The following is a 21,735-nucleotide window of genomic DNA, read 5'->3' as shown; positions in this document are numbered from 1 at the left end:
TGATATGAATGAGGTAGATCCCCACGACTTGATCAATTGAAAAGTAGCTCGCCTGCAGAAAAAGTGTGAGCACCCCTGGTCTACGCTCTGTAATATCATCAAAAGGTTGAGAGAATCTGGAGAAATCACTGCACGTAAGCCATGATATTACACACCTTGGATCCCTCAGGCACTACTGCATGAAAAAGCGACATAAGTGTGTAAAGGATATCACCACATGGGCTCAGGAACACTTCAGAAAACCACTGTGAGTAACTACAGTTGGTCGCTACATCTGTAAGTGCAAGTTAAAACTCTACTATGCAAAGCCAAAGCCATTTATCAACAACACCCAGAAACGCTTCGCTGGGCCCGAGCTCATCTAAGATGGACTGATGCAAAGTGGAAAAGTGTTCTGTGGTCTGACGAGTCCACATTTCAATTTGTTTTTGGAAACTGTGGACGTTGTGTCCTCCGGACCAAAGAGGAAAAGAACCATCCGGACTGTTCTAGGCGCAAAGTGGGTGCCATGATTGGGTATAAAAGCAGCTTCCATGAAATGCTCAGTCGTTCACAAACAAGGACGGGGGCGAGGGTCACCACTTTGTCAACAAACGCCTGAGCAAATTGTTGAAGAACAACATTTCTCAACCAAGGAATTTAGGGATTTCACCATCTACGCTCTGTAATATCATCAAAAGGTTCAGAGAATCTGGAGAAATCACTGCACATTGAATGCCCGTGACTGTCGAACCCTCAGGCGGTTCTGCATCAAAAAGCGACATCAGTGTGTAAAGGATATCACCACACGGGCTCAGGAACACTTCAGAAAGCCACTGTCAGTAACTACAGTTGGTCGCTACATTTGTAAGCGCTAGGGGTGTAACGGTACACAAAAATTTTGGTTCGGTACGTACCTCGGTTTAGAGGTCACGGTTCGGTCCATTTTCGGTACAATAAGAAAACAACAAAATATAAATTTTGGGGTTATTTATTTACCAAAATTTGCAAAATCTTCCACCAAAAAAATATTTTTCTTAGTGTAATATTTGATGTGAAGTAATGGGAACCTTGGATAGGTCAATAATTCATAATAACATTGATTTTGATTCAATATTATGTTTTGAGCAATGACAGTTTGAAAGAGAAAAAAACCCAGCTTTGTTTTATTAGTCAACATTGCAACTTTTTCTAAATTACATTTCACCTTTAAGCTTTTTTATCTCACTTTTGTTATGTTTTTGTTTATTTTAATAGTATTTTTAGAATGTGCCGTGTGTCATGACTTGATCTTGGGTGTTTGCTTTTCCGGGATGCAATGGAAAGTTGGCTCGGGCGAGACGGGAATGAAGGTACATGATTTATTAATATATCCAAAAAAAGTACAAACGAAAAGCGCGCACAGTGGCGGAGAATAAACTATGAAACCAAAAGACTATAGCAAAAAAGTACAAACGAAAAACACGCACAATGGCGGAGAACAAACTATGAAACCAAAAAGACTATAAACATGGAACAAAAACTTACTTGGCTTGGACAAAAATAGTTGCTTGAGGAATGGACATGGAAAGAATGGACAGAGCATAAATGTGAGGTCGTCAGGAAGACAAACTGAAAAACACTGAACTTAAATACTACAGACATGATTAACGAAAACAGGTGCGCGACTCAAGACGTGAAACAGGTGCGTGACGTGACAGGTGAAAACTAATGGGTTGCTATGGTGACAATCAAGAGTGCACAATGAGTCCAAACGTGGAACAGGTGAAACTAATGGGTAATCATGCAAACAAGACAAGGGAGTGAAAAGCCAGAAACTAAACAAAACATGACTTAAAACAAAACATGATTACACAGACATGACACCATGGGCCTTTAAAACATTAGCTGTGGGCCGCAAATGGCCTCCGGGGCACACTTTTGACACCCCTGCTATAGATAATAACAAATTAAATGTGATAAATCTATGGATAAAAAGCAGAGCCTGGTGACGCATGCGCGTTTATCATAACTCTCTCTCTCTCTCTGTCTCTGCCCCTCCCTCACCAATGCTGCTGTTTGTTTTGTTTTTAACCCCTTCTTAACCCTGAACGTACATTGAAAATACACGCAACCTTAACTCAAAATGCCGGACATTTGAGGCATTTAAGAAACTCCGCCCTGACAGCTCCGCAGAAGAGGACATGTCCGGTGAAAAGAGGACGTATGGTCAGTCTATCCTAGCCCGTTAGCTGCTAGCATGCCGTGTGTTGTGCCTCGGTGTGCATTGTTTACGCTACTTAATATGTCCGTGTGGAAACTCGTTCAGTACACCTCCGAACCAAACCGACATCCCCGTACCAAAACGGTTCAATACAAATACACGTACCGTTACACCCCTATTAAGTGCAAGTTAAAACTCTACTATGCAAAGCCAAAGCCATTTATCAACAACACCCAGAAACGCCGCCGGCTTCGCTGGGCCCGAGATCATCTGAGATGGACTGATGGAAAAGTGTTCAGTGGTTTCACGAGTCCACATTTCCAATTGTTTTTGGAAACTGATTATTTGCAAAAACAACAAAGTTTCTCAGTGTGAACATGAAATATCTTGTCTTTGCAGTCTATTCAATTGAATATAAGTTGAAAAGGATTTGTTGTATTCTCTTTTTATTGACCATTTACACAACGTGACAACTTCACTGCTTGGGGTTTGTCATATCTAGCTCATTAATGATGATGTCATTTTATTTTCCCAACATGCCAAAGGCCAATAAAACCGAGCTGTCCGCCATTTTAGCATAAAGAACATCAATGTTTTGCCTCCATTTTGAAAACGTACACCTGCCACAAGCCCGAAATCTAACCAATTACTTAGAATTTTGTAGGATTTATAGAAAAAGTGAAATATTTTTGGAGCTATTAGTGTGAAAATAAAGGCTCAGTTATACATTTTTGTGACGATGCTGCATGACGGCGTGATCCCAGGATGCAGAGGAGGCAAGTGACTTGCTTATTAAAAAAAAATAACCCTGTGACTGGTTATTCGTGTGGAGCCCACTCCCTCCCTGGTGGTAGTGGGTCAAGTCCTGCATTCTCACCGAGGGTTAGGCCTGCTGTGTGTGTGCCAAGTGCATCAGGACCATCCCGCAAATAGACTTTGTGTTTGATTCTGCATCCATGCTACGTTGTGTGTGTCATGACCATGTCTCTCCTGTGTTGCTTCCTCTGCAGAGACTGTGGAGGCTCTGGCAGACGCAAATCAGGTAAGGTTCTGATTTTTTGTCTGATTGTGACGCTTAAACATGTTTTCATCGACTTAATTGCATTTAAACAATGTTTTGATATGTTTTTTTAAGATGTTAATACCTGTTTGCACTAGTGTTGTACGCTATACCGGTACTAGTATAATATCGCAGTACTAATGAATCAAAAACGGTACTATACTCTGCTTGAAAAGTACCGGTTCCCAATTATTATTATTTTTTTTTTAACGGGCATGACATTGCTGGTTTTACGAGCAGAGGAGCATGTTGGGCAGCGCACACACACAGAGTACTTACAAGCAGACACAGTGTGTAGACAGAAAAGGGAGAATGGACGCATTTTGGTGTAAAAAGTTGTCAAGACTTGGACTATGGAGTTTATGTTTTCCCAAGATGCAAGTGGATTTGGAATCGGACATGGCTTGAAGGTGGGTACATGATTTATTTATTACTCATCATCATCGGCGGTCACTCGTGGTCGAGTATGACTGTCCTCCTTCCTGGTCTTTGTGGGTCTTCAGGTGGGCGTGGAGGCCGATTCTGGACCCGATTATTCTGGGGCAATGTGGACAAGGGAATGTAGTGGTGGTGGGTTTGGGTTGGGCCTGTTTGGTGGATGCTCTCTCCTTTCTTTGTCTGCGCTTGTCTTGTGCAGCATGGCGGAGGTCGTCATTATATTGCGCGGCACCCTCACGGACAAGGTTTCTCCACATCGTCCTGTCTTTTGCCTTGACTTCCCAAGACTTAAGGTCTATGCGACACTTTGTCAGGTTTGCCTTGATGTTATCCTTAAATCTCTTCTTTTGACCTCCCGGGGCCCGTTTCCCTTCAACAAGCTGGGAATAAAGGACTTGTTTTGGGAGGCGAGAGTCAGGCATGCGGACTACATGGCCAGTCCATCTGAGTTGGTTTTGGGCTATCGTGGCAGTGATGGTGGGCAAGCCAGCCTCCTCCAGGACGCTGGTGTTGGTGCGTCGGTCCTCCCAGCTGATCCTGAGGATTTTTCTGAGACATCTATGATGGTAGGTCTCGAGTGCCTTTAAGTGCCTGCTGTAGGTGGTCCAGGCTTCTGACCCATACAGAAGGGTGGGGAGCACGACTGCTTTGTAGACCAGGATTTTGGTCTTTGCTTGGAGGTCACGGTTCTCGAAGACTCGCTTCCTCAGCCTTGAGAAGGCCCCACTGGCACAGCTGAGGCGGTGGTGAATTTCATCGTCAATGACAGCTTCAGATGACAGGAGGCTCCCGAGATATGGGAAGTGGTCCACATTTTCCAGTCGGATTTTGTCAATTGACAGGTTTGGTGGCAGGACAGGCGCACTACTGTTTGGTGGTGATTGGTGGAGGATTTGGGTTTTCTTTATATTGATGGCAAGACCAAGCTGTTTGTATGCCTTCGCAAAAGCAGACAGAGTGCACTGTAGGTCCTCTTCTGAGAGGGCTATGAGGGCATTATCGTCTGCATACTGCAGCTCCATGATGGATATGGTGGTGGTTTGACCTTTAGCCCTGAAACGGTTGATGTTGAGGAGTTGACCGTCGGTTCTGTACATTATTTCGACTCCCTGGGGCAGATGTATGTTTGTGAGATGAAGGATAGTAGCAACAAAAATGGAAAATAGTGTTGGAGCGATGACACATCCCTGTTTTACACCTGTGTCTACCCTAAAGGGTTCCGTTTCATCTCCACTGCCACTGAGCACTGTGGCTGACATGTTATCATGCAGTCGTCTCAGTACCCGGATGTATTTATCTGGGCAGCCAATCTTGGACAGAACCAGCCAAAGTGCCTGACGGTTAACCGAGTCGAAGGCTTTGGTGAGGTCTATGAAGGCCATGTATAGTGATTGGTTTTGTTCCCGGCATTTTTCTTGCAGTTGTCGTGCGATGAAAATCATGTCTGTGGTGCCTCTGCTTGGGCGAAATCCACTCTGAGACTCAGGAAGCACGCTTTCTGACAGGGGGGGTGAGTCTGTTGGCCAAAACCCGAGCGAGGGCTTTCCCTATGGTGGACAGGAGAGAGATGCCACGGTAATTCCCACAGTCTGCCTTGTCTCCTTTCTTAAATATGGATACAATTAGGGCATCTCTGAGCTGTGCAGGGATTTCCTCTTCTTCCCATATTTTGAGAAGCAGGGCATGGATGTGCTTGGTAAGATCGGGTCCGCCTTTCTTCAGGACCTCTGCTGGAATGCCGTCGGGCCCAGCAGCCTTGTTGTTCCTCATCTTCCCAATGGCATCCTGCAGCTCATCCAAGGTAGGTGGTTCTCCCATGCTTTCATCTGTGGGTTGTTGTGGGAGTTGGTCAAGAGCCTCCATCTCAGGTATAGTGTCCCTGTTTAAGAGGTCCTCATAGTGTTCTTTCCACCTGTTTGAAATTGCGTCCTTGTCCTTCAGCAGCAGCAGACCATCCTTTGAGCGAAGGGGGGTTAGGCAGCGGTGGCTGGGACCATACACCACTCATTTATTACTATCAAAAAGGAACAAACGAAAAGCGCGCACAATGGCGGAGGTAAAAAAAAACTTGGCGAATGAAAACAAAACTTGCACAAAGGCAGAAACTGAACACGAAATAACAAAACACTTACTGTGGCATGGGACCGTGAACAGGGCTTGAAACGAGAGGATAGCAGGGTTAGAAAGGATATGGCACCAGGACGAACAACAGAAAATGAAAAGCTTAAATAACACAGACATGATTAACAAAAGGTGCGTGACATGACAGGTGAAAACTAATGGGTTGCTATGGTGACAAACAAGAGTGCATAATGAGTCCAAACGTGGAACAGGTGAAACTAATGGGTAACCATGGGAACAAGATAAGGGAGTGAAAAGCCAGAAACTAAAGAGTCAATAACTAAACAAAACATGACTAAAACAAAACATGATTACACAGACATGACAAAAGTAAAGATAAAGGTGAGGAAAAGCTGCTTTAAGACATGGCTAGCTAGCTAGCGGCTAACGTGTTTTAGCTACTTCTAAATCACTAATCCTGGCCTCCATGGCGACAAATAAAGTAAGTTTCTTACAAGTAGCATTATCACTGGAGGACGAGGAATAGCTAAACATGCTTCACTACACACCGTAGGAGGATACAATAGCTCACCGGCGTCACAATGTAAACAAATGCCATGGGTGGATCTACACCTGACATCCACTGTAGTGATATCAAGTACAATAGCGTATCTCGTCGATACTACTACGGTAACATCGATATTTTTTAAATTCATATTATGTTTATAAAGTCAGTAAATGTGTCGCTGGACACATGAGGACTTTGAATATGACCAATGTATGATCCTGTAACTACTTGGTATCGGATCCATACCTAAATGTGTGGTATCATCCAAAACTAATGTCAAGTATCAAAGAAGAGTAGAATAAGTGATTATTACATTTTAACAGAAGTGTAGATAGAACATGTTAAAACAGAAAACAGCGCGACACCTACCCTTTACATCAATATTTCTTCATCAGTATTGGTTTATTAGGTATTATATTTTATTGTATGATCCTGTAACTACTTGGTATCGCATCGATACCTAAATGTGTGGTATCATCCAAAACTAATGTCAAGTATCAAAGAAGAGAAGAATAAGTGATTATTACATTTTAACAGAAGTGTAGATAGAACATGTTCAAACAGAAAATAAGCAGATATTAACAGTAAATTAACAAGTGGGTTAATAATCATTTTTTACAGTTTGTCCCTCATAATGTGTACAAAATAATAGGTGTATAAATGACACAATATGTTACTGCATACGTCAAATTAGGAGTCTTTGTTTGTTTACTTACTACTAAAAGATAAGTTGTTTAGTATGTTCACTATTTTATTTAAGGACTAAATGACAATAATAAACATATGTTTCATCTACACTAACATTTTTTGTTCAAATAAAGACAGTAATGACATGTTTTGTGGTCCCCCTTATGTTGAAAAATATCATAATGTCAGGACTTGATCTTGGGAGTTTGCTTTTCCGGGATGCAGCGGAAAGTTGGCACGGGCGAGACAGGAATTAAGGTACATAATTTATTTAAACTATCAAAAAAAAGGAATAAACGAAAAGCGCGCACAAGGGCGGAAGTACAAAACTTGACTATAAACACAAAACTTGCACAATGGCAGAAACTATGGCTTGAATAAAGAAAACTTACTTGGCATGGACAAAAAAGGAGCAGCGTGAACATGGACATGAAAAAATGGACAGAGCATAAATGTGGTGTGAGGTCGTCAGAACGAACAACAGAAAATGAATGAACTTAAATACTATGGACATGATTAGTGAAAGCAGGTGCGTGACTCAAAACGTAAAACAGGTGCGTGACGTGACAGGTGAAAACTAATGGTTGCTATGGTGACCAGACAAGGGAGTGAAAAGACAAACTAAACAAAACATGACTTAAAACAAAACATGATAATACAGACATGACACATAATACATTTGGGTACCAAAATATTAGTATCGGGACAACCCTAATTTATGGCAGTTGGATGTGCAAGTGTGTGTGCGTGTGTGTGTGTGTGTGTGTGTGTGTGTGTGTGTGTGTGTGTGTGTGTGTGTGTGTGTGTTGGAGTGCAAGAGAGAAAGAGTGTGACCAGAGGGAGAGGGGCGTAGGAGGCAGTAATAAAAGTATGCAAGGGGTTTTAGACAGCAGCTGTGAATATTTGTGTCTGTTAGTGTGCGACACACACTAAATATTATTTCATCACATTTCCTTTTTGCAATCCTGCACATTTCAGCCATGTTCCATGGCAACGAAGTCAATGCTTGTAAAAGGTTTCTGTAGGAGGGTTGCATCTGATGTCACTGCTTCATCCGCACGGTGGTCAAGCAGTTTGAGCGTAGCATCAAAAGAAGTGAGAGTTTAGAGTTTGAGCAGAAAATGTCATATTGCTGTTCTGTTCTTGGGTGTTCCAGTCGGTCAAATAGAGCAGTGGTTCTCAAACTTTTTTTGTCATCCCCCACTTTGGACAAGGGGGAGTTTTCAAGCCCCACCTGCCCCCATCGCCCCAACAGAGCGCTAATGCCAAGCTTTAACATTTTAAAATTTATTGAACATCAAGTTGTATACATTCAAACTCAATAACATAAAATAACATTAAGTTCAATAATAAAGAAAATAACTGTGCAGCTGTGGTATAACTTGCATCAAGTTCAATAATAAATAAAATAACTTCCATCAAGTTCAATAATAAATAAAACAAAAGTGTTATAACTTGCATCACGTTCAATAATAAATAAATAAAAAAGTGTTATAACTTGCATCAAGTTCAATAATAAATAAAAAAAAGTGTTATAACTTGCATCACGTTCAATAATAAATCAAATAAGTGTTATAACTTGCATCAAGTTCAATAATAAATCAAAAAAAGTGCTATAACTTGCATCAAGTTCAATAATAAATCAAACAAAAGTGTTATAACTTGCATCAAGTTCCATAATAAATCAAAAAAAGTGTTATAACTTGCATCACATTCAATAATAAATCAAAAAAAGTGTTATAACTTGCATAAGTTCAATAATAAATCAAATAAAAGTGTTATAACTTGCATCAAGTTCAATAATAAATCAAATAACTTGCATCAAGTTCAATAATAAATCAAAAAAAGTGTTATAACTTGCATCAAATTCAATAATAAATCAAATAACTTGCATCAAGTTCAATAATAAATCAAAAAAGTGTTATAACTTGCATCAAGTTCAATAATAAATAAAACAAAAGTGTTATAACTTGCATCAAGTTCAATAATAAATCAAATAACTTGCATCAAGTTCAATAATAAATCAAAAAAAGTGTTATAACTTGCATCAAATTCAATAATAAATCAAATAACTTGCATCAAGTTCAATAATAAATCAAAAAAGTGTTATAACTTGCATCAAGTTCAATAATAAATAAAACAAAAGTGTTATAACTTGCATCAAGTTCAATAATAAATCAAAAAAAGTGTTATAACTTGCATCAAGTTCAATAATAAATCAAATAAAAGTGTTATAACTTGCATCACGTTCAATAATAAATCAAATAACTTGCATCAAGTTCAATAATAAATAAAATAAAAGTGCCACTTTGCAATCTTTGCAAAAAAAAAAAGGAGGAGCTATGCATTTGGCAAGACAGGGCAAGTGACAGCACTTTTCCCCGGGAGAGCCACTTTGCTTCACTGTGAAACAGCACGGCTGTATGATCAGCTCATATTTCCTCACACAGTGCAGAGAACAGTTGCACTTTCAGTGGTCGTGTTTTGATCAAATTTACCGCGCTCACAACATGTTAAAACCTCATTGAGTTCGGGGCTGAGCTGCCTTGACGCGAGTGCTTCCCGGTGAATGACACAGTGTGTGCCCGTCACATTTTTGTTTCTCTGCAGGCGCTGGCTCTGGCTCGACGACCTTTGAGGTGCGAGTCACAAATGTATATATTTGTGTAATTGTGGTCCACACATTAGCCTGCTACCCATCCGCGCGAAAGTTTGTTCCGCTTAGCCCCGCCCCCATTAGTTACTGTTGCTATGTCTGTCAAACTTTCGCTCCTACCGAGAAATTTAAAGCCTACAGTAAAAATAAGTACCGGTAATTTTCATTTATTTATATAGCGGATTTCACAGACAGAATCACAAAGTGATTTACAGTGTGTATAGAAAATGAAAGCATAGTAAAAAAAAAAATCCAAGAATATAATAATAAAGAAAATTTTTTTAAGTGAAATTTCCTCCCGTTCCTCGCGCCCCACCTGTCATCTCTCTATTCCCCACCAGTGGGGCGCGCCCCACACTTTGAGAAACGCTGAAATAGAGAGATAGGAAAGAACTTTGCTCAAAGAAGTGGTTCAAACAGTTAATAAAGTTAGGGAAAAACGAAGGAAAATGTCTCTTAAAAATATCACTTTCATCATCTTGTGGAATACAATCGCGTGTCTGCAGTGATCACTTTGGAAAAATGTTTGTTTGAACATTTGATTTGTTTGAGAAACTTTCTGTGATGCAATGGAGTTGTATTAGTAGTGTTTGAGACATACTTGCCAACCCTCCCGGATTTTCCGGGAGACTCCCGAAATTCAGCGCCTCTCCCGAAAACCTCCCGGGACAAATTTTCTCCCGAAAAACTCCCGAAATTCAGGCGGAGCTGGAGGCCACGCCCCCTCCAGCTCCATGCGGACCTGAGTGACGTGTTGACAACACACAACAACAGTGTCTACCGTAAAGCAGTTGGTCTGCCGTAAACAGCAATGTTGTGACACTTTTAAACAGGACAATACTGCCATCTACTGTACATGCATATGTGACCCACCCATAATGTGTCACATTTTTGTGTTGATTTATTTATTTTATTTTGTGGTTTGAATTCGTTGTTGGAGCTGTCATTACACATTTATCAGTATTCACATTGGTCAGTAGGGGGCAGTAGGGCGTTTCTTCCCAATTGAATGCTATCACCTGCAGACCGGAAGTGTCTTGTCATTCTGATGAGCGCGACCAGTCTGTGAACAATTGAAACGTCTTGTGTGCTTTTTCCTCCTGTATAACAGGTTAGTTTTGGTGAATCAACTCACTGAATAATATCCACGTGATCTTTATAAGTTTAAGTACACATTCTGATGGTGGAGCCTAACTCTAAAGTGTTTGTGAGTTGTAGTTTGTATTTGTGAATGAATCCAGTGCACAGCTGCAGTAATCAATACAAAAAGGCGACGTGAGTGCGCAATGTTTATATAGGAACTTCTGATCCTAATTCAGACTCCCAAATTAGAGCTCCCGTTTTCTTATTGATTTTATAATGTATATTTGTATAATGTGTGTGTTCTGAAATAGTGACAGAGAATAGAACAAGGATGGACAATTCAACCCTTAACTCAACAATGAGTAGATGTGTTATGTGTGTGTATATGTGTAAATAAATGAACACTGAAATTCAAGTATTTATTTTATTTATATATATATATATATATATATATATATATATATATATATATATATATATATATATATATATATATATATATATAGCTAGAATTCACTGAAAGTCAAGTATTTCTTATATATATATATATATATCTTAACCACGCCCCCTGCCCCACCCCCGACCACAGAATATTGTTTACAATTGAACAAGGCAGTAGATTATACAAGCTTGGACAGAAAGTTAATAATGACACCAATTTTTTTTTCAATGGAATTGTTTAGTACTGTTTTACCATTTGTTTACTGTAAAAAGTGTTTATACTGTTTATACTTTCAATTAACAAATTGAAGTCTTGTGAAAGGTTGACAGGATAACTGGCATTAACTGTCAAAATAATTTCAAACTATTGAAGTTAGCTTACAGAATAAACATGCCAATCAACCCATATGATTTTTGCTGTAATATTTTTGTTTTGAAAAGTCACTGTGACTGATAGAAAAGTGATGGTTTTAGCAACATTTTAACCTGTCTGAATGCTAATAATCATTTTGCGTCGGGGGGCGAAGCCTGAACCCCCCACCAGGACAAAGTCCTGGTGGGGGCCCCTGGACCCTGGCTACTAGGTTTTTCTGATTTCAAAAGTTGGCAGGTATGAAATATCCTTAATAGTATTAATAAAGTAGCTGAATACATCTCTGGTAGGCTCAACAGCTAACCTTGCTAGCCATCATTGCTGAACAACATGGACATCAATAGCTAAAAAATTAGATGAAATATGAACTTCACAGCATAAAAAAAACTGCAGACATGAATTGTAGATGAGACTCATATTTGTAGCAGGAAATCAACTGCAAAAAAACTTATGCTTTTTCTCATTAGTGTCCCGGACATCTTATATGTAATATAAATGTGTATGGAAAAAATGAAAAGGGGTCCCACAGACCCGAACAGCACACAAGTAGTCCTTAATCTCGTTATATGCAAATACAATGACAATAAAGTCCATTCTGACTTACAACAGACTTATGTAAGACTCGCGGTAGTATAATACGGGAGACTTATGCTTTATGTAACTAAGAATTCCAGCCACACTGCAAAATGGAAACATTTCCGTCCAGTAACCTCCATTCTGTCTGCGTACCATTCAGCCTGGAAAGTGCGTCATTTAGTCTTAATTAGCATTTCATGAGCTGTGCTTCTTCTCAGATGTCCATGTGTTTATGCCTTCACTGATCTGCAAACCTTTGACCAGCGCGTTGGCCGACGTTAGCACGGACCAAGCACTGACCTCTCTCCCCCGGCAGACTGCGGTGGAGTTTGTGCTGTAGCTGCATCTTCATGCTTTGCCATAATTACACGCTGCCAGGAGGCTCTTCGCCCAGCGCCAGAATGCGGCCGTAAGCGGTCCGAGGCTGCGGGCGAGGATGTGTGCTTACCTGGCAAGCATGAAACATGACAAGGAGATGAAAACATTTGTGGTTAACACACTTCCAGACAATAGACCTACCTAACTTCACCATTACTGGTCTGCCGAGCTGTTATGGTACTTGTGTCTGATATCTCTATTCCATACTTGCCAACCTTGAGACCTCCGATTTCGGGAGGTGGGGGGTGGGGCGGGGGCGTGGTCGGGGGTGGGGCGGGGGGCGTGGTTGGGGGCGTGGTTGGGGGCGTGGTTAAGATATATATATATATATATATATATATATATATAAGAAATACTTGACTTTCAGTGAATTCTAGCTATATATATATATATATATATATATATATATATATATATATATATATATATATATATATATATATATATATATATATAAATAAATAAAATAAATACTTGAATTTCAGTGTTCATTTACAAACTACAACTCACAAACACTTTAGAGTTAGGCTCCACCATCAGAATGTGTACTTAAACTTATAAAGATCACATGGATATTATTCTGTGAGTTGATTCACCAAAACTAACCTGTTATACAGGAGGAAAAAGCACACAGGACGTTTCAATTGTTCACAGACTGGTCGCGCTCATCAGAATGACAAGACACTTCCGGTCTGCAGGTGATAGCATTCAATTGGGAAGAAACGCCCTACTGCCCCCTACTGACCAATGTGAATACTGATAAATGTGTAACGACAGCTCCAAAAACGAATTCAAACCACAAAATAAAATAAATAAATCAACACAAAAATGTGACACATTATGGGTGGGTCACATATGCATGTACAGTAGATGGCAGTATTGTCCTGTTTAAAAGTGTCACAACATTGCTGTTTACGGCAGACCAACTGCTTTACGGTAGACACTGTTGTTGTGTGTTGTCAACACGTCACTCAGGTCCGCCTGAATTTCGGGAGTTTTTCGGGAGAAAATTTGTCCCGGGAGGTTTTCGGGAGAGGCGCTGAATTTCGGGAGTCTCCCGGAAAATCCGGGAGGGTTGGCAAGTATGCTCTATTCCATCTTCTTTAACTAGAAAAGGAAATTGCTGAAGGAAATGCGTGTGAACGCTCCAATGCTGAAGTTGAAGTGAAATGCTGACAGAATGTAGTATGAATGTAAGAACAGTTTGAATGTTGAAGAGTTTGAATTTCCAGGAAAACGGGAATTTGGTTTGGAACTTGGGAGAGTGTTAGTTTGAATGTCCAGGATGAGTGGAATGTGTTGATGTTGGAATGCTTTGAATAGGTTGCAAAATGTGGGAATTGTGCAACTTGGAAAAATGCCCCATTCATTTCAATGGGAACTTCCTGGAAATTTGGGAAAAAGCAGGATTTTTAAAAAATGATTATGAATGTCCTGTATGAGCTGAATTGGTTGGTGTTGGAATTGTTTAAATCGGGCAATAAATGTTGAAGTAGGAACAGTTTTTTAATTGAAAATTGGTACTACAGAATTTCGGGAAAACCGGGAATTTTTCAAGTACAACTTGTTTTTTTGTCCTGACTAAGAGGAATGTTTTGACAGTGGAACGCTTGAAATGGGTTGAAAAATGTGATAGGAGTCAAAAAAGGTTGCAAATAAGGTTAGAAAAAACCAGGAATTCCTGGAAATTTGTTGAACGTGAAAATTTGAATTTCCAGGATGAATTGAATGTGTTGAAGGTGGAATCGGTTGAAAAATGAAAAATGTGGGAATTGTGGAAGTTTGAAAAATGGATAATTCATTTTAAATGGGGAAAATGTCCCTAAAAACTGGTAATTCTGGCAAATCTGGGAATTTCTTTTATAATTGTTTGAGTAGAACACACAATTCCTGAACAGGCTGAATATTTTGAAGTTGGAACGGTTTGAATAGGTTGAAAAATGTGGGAATTGTGCAACTTGGAAAAATGTCCAATTTATTCCAATGGGAACTTCCTGGAAATTCGGGAAATTCATGAAAAGTTTTTTTTTTTTTTTTTTTAAATGATTGGGAGCATTAAAACCCTGAATGAGCCGAATTGGTTGGTGTTGGAATTGTTTAAATTGGTGAAGAAATGTTGAAGTAGGAGCAGTTTTTTATTTGGAAAATGGTATAACAGAATTTCGGGAAAACCGGGAATTTTTCAAGTTCTTAAACCAACTTGTTTTTTTGTCCTGACTAAGAGGAATGTTTTGACAGTGGAACGCTTGAAATGGGTTGAAAAATGTGATAGGAGTCAAAAAAAGGTTGCAAATAAGGTTAGAGAAAAAAACAGGAATTCCTGGAAATTTGTTGAACGTGGAAAATTTGAATTTCCAGGATGAATTGAATGTGTTGAAGGTGGAATGGTTTGAATCGGTTGAAAAATGTGGGAATTGTGGAAGTTTGAAAAATGGATAATTCATTTTAAATGGGGAAAATGTCCCTAAAAACTGGGAATTCTGGCAAATCCGGGAATTTATTTTATAATTGTTTAAGTAGAACACACAATTCCTGAACAGGCTGAATATTTTGAAGTTGGAATGGTTTGAATAGGTTGAAAAATGTGGGAATTGTGCAACTTGGAAAAATGTCCCATTCATATCAATGGGAACTTCTTGGAAATTTGGGAATTTTGGGAAAAGTGGTATTTTTTGGAAATGATTAGGAGCATGCATGTCCTGTAAGAGCTGAATTGGTTGGTGTTGGAATTGTTTAAATCGGGCAAGAAATGTTGAAGTAGTAACAGTTTTTTAATTGAAAAATGGTATTACGGAATTTCGGGAAAATCGGGAATTTTTGAAGTTCTTAAACCAACTTGTTTTTTTGTTCTGACTAAGAGGAATGTTTTGACAGTGGAACGCTTGAAATGGGTTGAAAAATGTGATAGGAGTCAAAAAAGGTTGCAAATAAGGTTAGAAAAAAAACAGGAATTCCTGGAAATTTGTTGAACGTAGAAAATTTGAATTTCCAGGATGAATTGAATGTGTTAAAGGTGGAATGGTTTGAATCGGTTGAAAAATGTGGGAATTGTGGAAGTTTGAAAAATGGATAATTCATTTTGAATGGGGAAAATGTCCCTAAAACTGGGAATTCTAGCAAATCCGGGAATTTCTTTTATAATTGTTTAAGTAGAACACACAATTCCTGAACAGGCTGAATATTTTGAAGTTGGAATGGTTTGAATAGATTGAAAAATGTGGGAATTGTGCAACTTGGAAAAATGTCCTATTCATTCCAATGGGAACTTCCTGGAAATTCGGGAAATTCATGAAAAGTTTTTTTTTTTTTTTTTTTAAATGATTGGGAGCATTAAAACCCTGAATGAGCCGAATTGGTTGGTGTTGGAATTGTTTAAATTGGTGAAGAAATGTTGAAGTAGGAACAGTTTTTTGTTTGGAAAATGGTATTACGGAATTTCGGGAGAACCAGGAATTTTTCAAGTTCTTAAACCAACTTGTTTTTTTGTCCTGACTAAGAGGAATGTTTTGACAGTGGAACGCTTGAAATGGGTTGAAAAATGTGAAAGGAGTCATCGCACTAAAAAAGGTTGGAAATAAGGTAAGAAAAAAGCAGGAATTCCTGGAAATTTGTTGAACGGTTGTTTGGATTTCCAGGATGAATTTAATGTGTTGATGGTGGAATGGTTTGAATCAGTTGAAAAATGTGGCAATTGTGGAAGTTTGAAAAATGAATAATTATTTTTGAATGGGGAAAATGTCCCTAAAAACTGGGAATTCTGGCAAATCCGGGAATTTCTTTTATAATTGTTTAAGTAGAACAAACAATTCCTGAACACGCTGAAAATTTTGAAGTTGGAACGGTTTGAATAGGTTGAAAATGTGGGAATTGTGCAACTTGGAAAAATTTCCTATTCATTCCAATGGGAACTTCCTGGAAATTTGGGAAATTCATGAAAAGTGTTTTTTTTTTTTTTTAAATGATTAGGAGCATTAAAACCCTGAATGAGGTGAATTGGTTGGTGTTGGAATTGTTTAAATCAATCAAGAAATGTTGAAGTAGTAACAGTTTTTTAATTGAAAAATGGTATTACGGAATTTCGGGAAAACCGGGAATTTTTCAAGTTCTTAAACCAACTTGTTTTTGTGTGCTGACTAAGAGGAATGTTTTGACAGTGGAACGCTTGAAATGGGTTGAAAAATGTGATAGGAGTCAAAAAAGGTTGCAAATAAGGTTAGAAAAAAAGCAGGAATTCCTGGAAATTTGTTGAACGTGGAAAATTTGAATTTCCAGGATGAATTGAATGTGTTGAAGGTGGAATGGTTTGAATCGGTTGAAAAATGTGGGAATTGTGGAAGTTTGAAAAATGGATAATTCATTTTAAATGGGGAAAATGTCCCTAAAAACTGGGAATTCTGGCAAATCCGGGAATTTATTTTATAATTGTTTAAGTAGAACACACAATTCCTGAACAGGCTGAATATTTTGAAGTTGGAATGGTTTGAATAGGTTGAAAAATGTGGGAATTGTGCAACTTGGAAAAATGTCCCATTCATATCAATGGGAACTTCCTGGAAATTTTGGAAATTCATGAAAAGTGTTTTTTTTTTTTTTTTAAATGATTGGGAGCATTAAAACCCTGAATGAGCTGAATTGGTTGTTGTTGGAATTGTTTAAATTGGTGAAGAAATGTTGAAGTAGGAACAGTTTTTTATTTGGAAAATGGTATTACGGAATTTCGGGAGAACCAGGAATTTTTCAAGTTCTTAAACCAACTTTTTTTTTTTGTGCTGACTAAGAAGATGTTTTGACAGTGGAACGCTTGAAATGGGTTGAAAAATGTGAAAGGAGTCAATCGCACTAAAAAAGGTTGGAAATAAGGTTAGAAAAAACGGGAATTCCTGGAAATTTGTTGAACGTAGAAAATTTGAATTTCCAGGATGAATTGAATGTGTTGAAGGTGGAATGGTTTGAATCGGTTGAAAAATGTGGGAATTGTGGAAGTTTGAAACATGGATAATTCATTTTAAATGGGGAAAATGTCCCTAAAAACTGGGAATTCTGGCAAATCCGGGAATTTCTTTTATAATTGTTTAAGTAGAACACATCATTCCTGAACAGGCTGAATATTTTGAAGTTGGAATGGTTTGAATAGGTTGAAAAATGTGGGAATTGTGCAACTTGGAAAAATGTCCTATTCATTCCAATGGAAACTTCCTGGAAATTCATGAAATGTGTTTTTTTTTTTTTTTTTAATGATTGGGAGCATTAATACCCTGAATGAGCCGAATTGGTTGGTGTTGGAATTGTTTAAATTGGTGAAGAAATGTTGAAGTAGGAACAGTTTTATATTTGGAAAATGGTATTACGGAATTTCGGGAGAACCAGGAATTTTTCAAGTTCTTAAACCAACTTGTTTTTTTGTCCTGACTAAGAGGAATGTTTTGACAGTGGAACGCTTGAAATGGGTTGAAAAATGTGAAAGGAGTCATCGCACTAAAAAAGGTTGGAAATAAGGTAAGAAAAAAGCAGGAATTCCTGGAAATTTGTTGAACGGTTGTTTGAATTTCCAGGATGAATTTAATGTGTTGATGGTGGAATGGTTTGAATCAGTTGAAAAATGTGGCAATTGTGGAAGTTTGAAAAATTAATAATTATTTTTGAATGGGGAAAATGTCCCTAAAAACTGGGAATTCTGGCAAATCCGGGAATTTCTTTTATAATTGTTTAAGTAGAACAAACAATTCCTGAACACGCTGAAAATTTTGAAGTTGGAACGGTTTGAATAGGTTGAAAATGTGGGAATTGTGCAACTTGGAAAAATTTCCTATTCATTCCAATGGGAACTTCCTGGAAATTTGGGAAATTCATGAAAAGTGTTTTTTTTTTTTTTTAAATGATTAGGAGCATTAAAACCCTGAATGAGGTGAATTGGTTGGTGTTGGAATTGTTTAAATCAGTCAAGAAATGTTGAAGTAGTAACAGTTTTTTAATTGAAAAATAGTATTACGGAATTTCGGGAAAACCGGGAATTTATCAAGTTCTTAAACCAACTTGTTTTTGTGTGCTGACTAAGAGGAATGTTTTGACAGTGGAACGCTTGAAATGGGTTGAAAAATGTGATTGGAGTCAAAAAAGGTTGCAAATAAGGTTAGAAAAAAACAGGAATTCCTGGAAATTTGTTGAACGTGGAAAATGTGAATTTCCAGGATGAATTGAATGTGTTGAAGGTGGAATGGTTTGAATCGGTTGAAAAATGTGGGAATTGTGGAAGTTTGAAAAATGGATAATTCATTTTAAATGGGGAAAATGTCCCTAAAAACTGGGAATTCTAGCAAATCCGGGAATTTCTTTTATAATTGTTTGAGTAGAACACACAATTCCTGAACAGGCTGAATATTTTGAAGTTGGAATGGTTTGCATAGGTTGAAAAATGTGGGAATTGTGCAACTTGGAAAAATGTCCTATTCATTCCAATGGGAACTTCCTGGAAATTCGGGAAATTCATGAAAAGTTTTTTTTTTTTTTTTTAAATGATTGGGAGCATTAAAACCCTGAATGAGCTGAATTGGTCGGTGTTGGAATTGTTTAAATTGGTGAAGAAATGTTGAAGTAGGAACAGTTTTTTGTTTGGAAAATGGTATTACGGAATTTCGGGAGAACCAGGAATTTTTCAAGTTCTTAAACCAACTTGTTTTTTTGTCCTGACTAAGAGGAATGTTTTGACAGTGGAACGCTTGAAATGGGTTGAAAAATATGAAATGAGTCATCGCACTAAAAAAGGTTGGAAATAAGGTTAGAAAAAAAGCAGGAATTCCTGGAAATTTGTTGAACAGTTGTTTGAATTTCCAGGATGAATTGAATGTGTTGAAGGTGGAATGGTTTGAATCGGTTGAAACATGTGGCAATTGTAGAATTTTGAAAAATTGATAATTCATTTTGAAAGGGGAAAATGTCCCTAAAAACTGTGAATTCTCGGAAATTAGGGATTTTTTTTTTAAATTAGAGCACACAGTTCCTGAACAGGCTGAATATTTTGGAGTGGAACGGTTTGAATCGGATAAAAAATGTGGGAGTTGTGGAACTTTGAAAAATGTCCCATTCTTTTCAATGGGAATTTCATGGACATTTTGGAATTTCGGGAAAAGAGGGATTTTTTTGTAAAATGCTAAAAAATTTGGAATGTTCTGAATGATTGGTTGGAATTTTTCAAATCGGTCGAGAAATGTTGCAATAGTAACATTTCTAATTGAGAAATGGTATTACGTAATTCCTGAAATTTCGGGAAAATGTAACCAGTTCAAAAAAATAACTTAGATGTTTGTCCTGATTAAGAGGAATGATTTGATGGTGGAACGGTTGAAGTGGGTAGTTTACAGAAAAAAGGGTGAAAAATTCTGGGAATTCCTGAATTTTTTTTAACTTAAAAAATGATAGTTTGAATGTCCAGGATGAGTGGAATGTGTTGAAGGGGGAATGCTTTGAATCGGTTGCGAAATGTAGGAATTGTGGACGTTTGAAAAATGGACAATTCATTTTGAATGGGGAAAATGTCCCTAAAAACTGTGAATTCTCGGAAAATAGGGATTTTTTTTTTTTAAATTAGAGCACACAGTTCCTGAACAGGCTGAATATTTTGGAGTGGAACGGTTTGAATCGGATAAAAAATGTGGGAGTTGTGGAACTTTGAAAAATGTCCCATTCTTTTCAATGGAAATTTCATGGACATTTTGGGAAAAGAGGGAATTTTTTTGTAAAATGCTAGAATATGTGAATGTTCTGAATGATTGGTTGGTGTTGGAATTTTTCAAATCGGTCGAGAAATGTTGCAATAGTAACATTTCTAATTGAGAAATGGTATTACGTAATTCCTGAAATTTCGGGAAAATGTAACCAGTTCAAAAAAATAACTTCGATGTTTGTCCTGATTAAGAGGAATGATTTGACGGTGGAACGGTTGAAGTGGGTAGTTTACAGAAAAAAGGGTGAAAAATTCTGGGAATTCCTGAAATTTTTTAACTTAAAAAATGATAGTTTGAATGTCCAGGGTGAGTGGAATGTGTTGAAGGGGGAATGCTTTGAATCGGTTGCGAAATGTAGGAATTGTGGAAGTTTGAAAAATGGACAATTCATTTTGAATGGGGAAAATGTCCCTAAAAACTGGGAATTCTCGGAAATTAGGGATTTTTTTTTTAAATTAGAGCACACAGTTCCTGAACAGGCTGAATATTTTGGAGTGGAACGGTTTGAATCGGATAAAAAATGTGGGAGTTGTGGAACTTTGAAAAATGTCCCATTCTTTTCAATGGAAATTTCATGGACATTTTGGAATTTCGGGAAAACAGGGAATTTTTTTTGTAAAATGCTAAAAAATTTGGAATATGTGAATGTTCTGAATGATTGGTTGGTGTTGGAATTTTTCAAATCGGTCGAGAAATGTTGCAATAGTAAAATTTTTAATTGAGAAACGGTATTACGTAATTCCTGAAATTTCGGGAAAATGTAACCAGTTCAAGAAAATAACTTCGATGTTTGTCCTGATTAAGAGGAATGATTTGACGGTGGAACGGTTGAAGTGGGTAGTTTACAGAAAAAAGGGTGAAAAATTCTGGGAATTCCTGAATTTTTTTAACTTAAAAAATGATAGTTTGAATGTCCAGGATGAGTGGAATGTGTTGAAGGGGGAATGCTTTGAATCGGTTGCGAAATGTAGGAATTGTGGAAGTTTGAAAAATGGACAATTCATTTTGAATGGGAAAAATGTCCCTAAAAACTGGGAATTCTCGGAAATTAGGGATTTTTTTTTTAAATTAGAGCACACAGTTCCTGAACAGGCTGAATATTTTGGAGTGGAACGGTTTGAATCGGATAAAAAATGTGGGAGTTGTGGAACTTTGAAAAATGTCCCATTCTTTTCAATGGGAATTTCATGGACATTTTGGAATTTCGGGAAAAGAGGGATTTTTTTTGTAAAATGCTAAAAAATGTGGAATATGTGAATGTTCTGAATGATTGGTTGGTGTTGGAATTTTTCAAATCGGTCGAGAAATGTTGCAATAGTAACATTTCTAATTGAGAAATGGTATTACGTAATTCCTGAAATTTCGGGAAAATGTAACCAGTTCAAAAAAATAACTTCGATGTTTGTCCTGATTAAGAGGAATGATTTGACGGTGGAACGGTTGAAGTGGGTAGTTTACAGAAAAAAGGGTGAAAAATTCTGGGAATTCCTGAATTTTTTTTAACTTAAAAA

At 37.8% G+C, this 21,735-nt stretch overlaps 1 protein-coding gene across 3 annotated transcripts in view; it reads left to right on the top strand.

The window, feature by feature from the left end:
- Nucleotides 1–21,735, top strand: part of sh3pxd2ab (SH3 and PX domains 2Ab) — a 283,993-nt gene that overhangs the window by 82,896 nt on the left and 179,362 nt on the right. For all 3 annotated transcript variants that reach the window (XM_061968244.1, XM_061968226.1, XM_061968235.1), the window contains exon 7: nt 3,193–3,224. In XM_061968244.1, coding sequence (XP_061824228.1) covers nt 3,193–3,224 — 32 coding nt within the window. The remainder of the gene's footprint in view (nt 1–3,192; nt 3,225–21,735) is intronic.

This window comes from Nerophis lumbriciformis, linkage group LG02 (assembly GCF_033978685.3).
Source record: "Nerophis lumbriciformis linkage group LG02, RoL_Nlum_v2.1, whole genome shotgun sequence".
In the NCBI taxonomy this organism is placed as follows: domain Eukaryota; kingdom Metazoa; phylum Chordata; class Actinopteri; order Syngnathiformes; family Syngnathidae; genus Nerophis; species Nerophis lumbriciformis.
The sequence above is the reverse complement of the archived record's forward strand: the minus strand, read 5'-3'. Positions and strand labels throughout refer to the sequence as shown.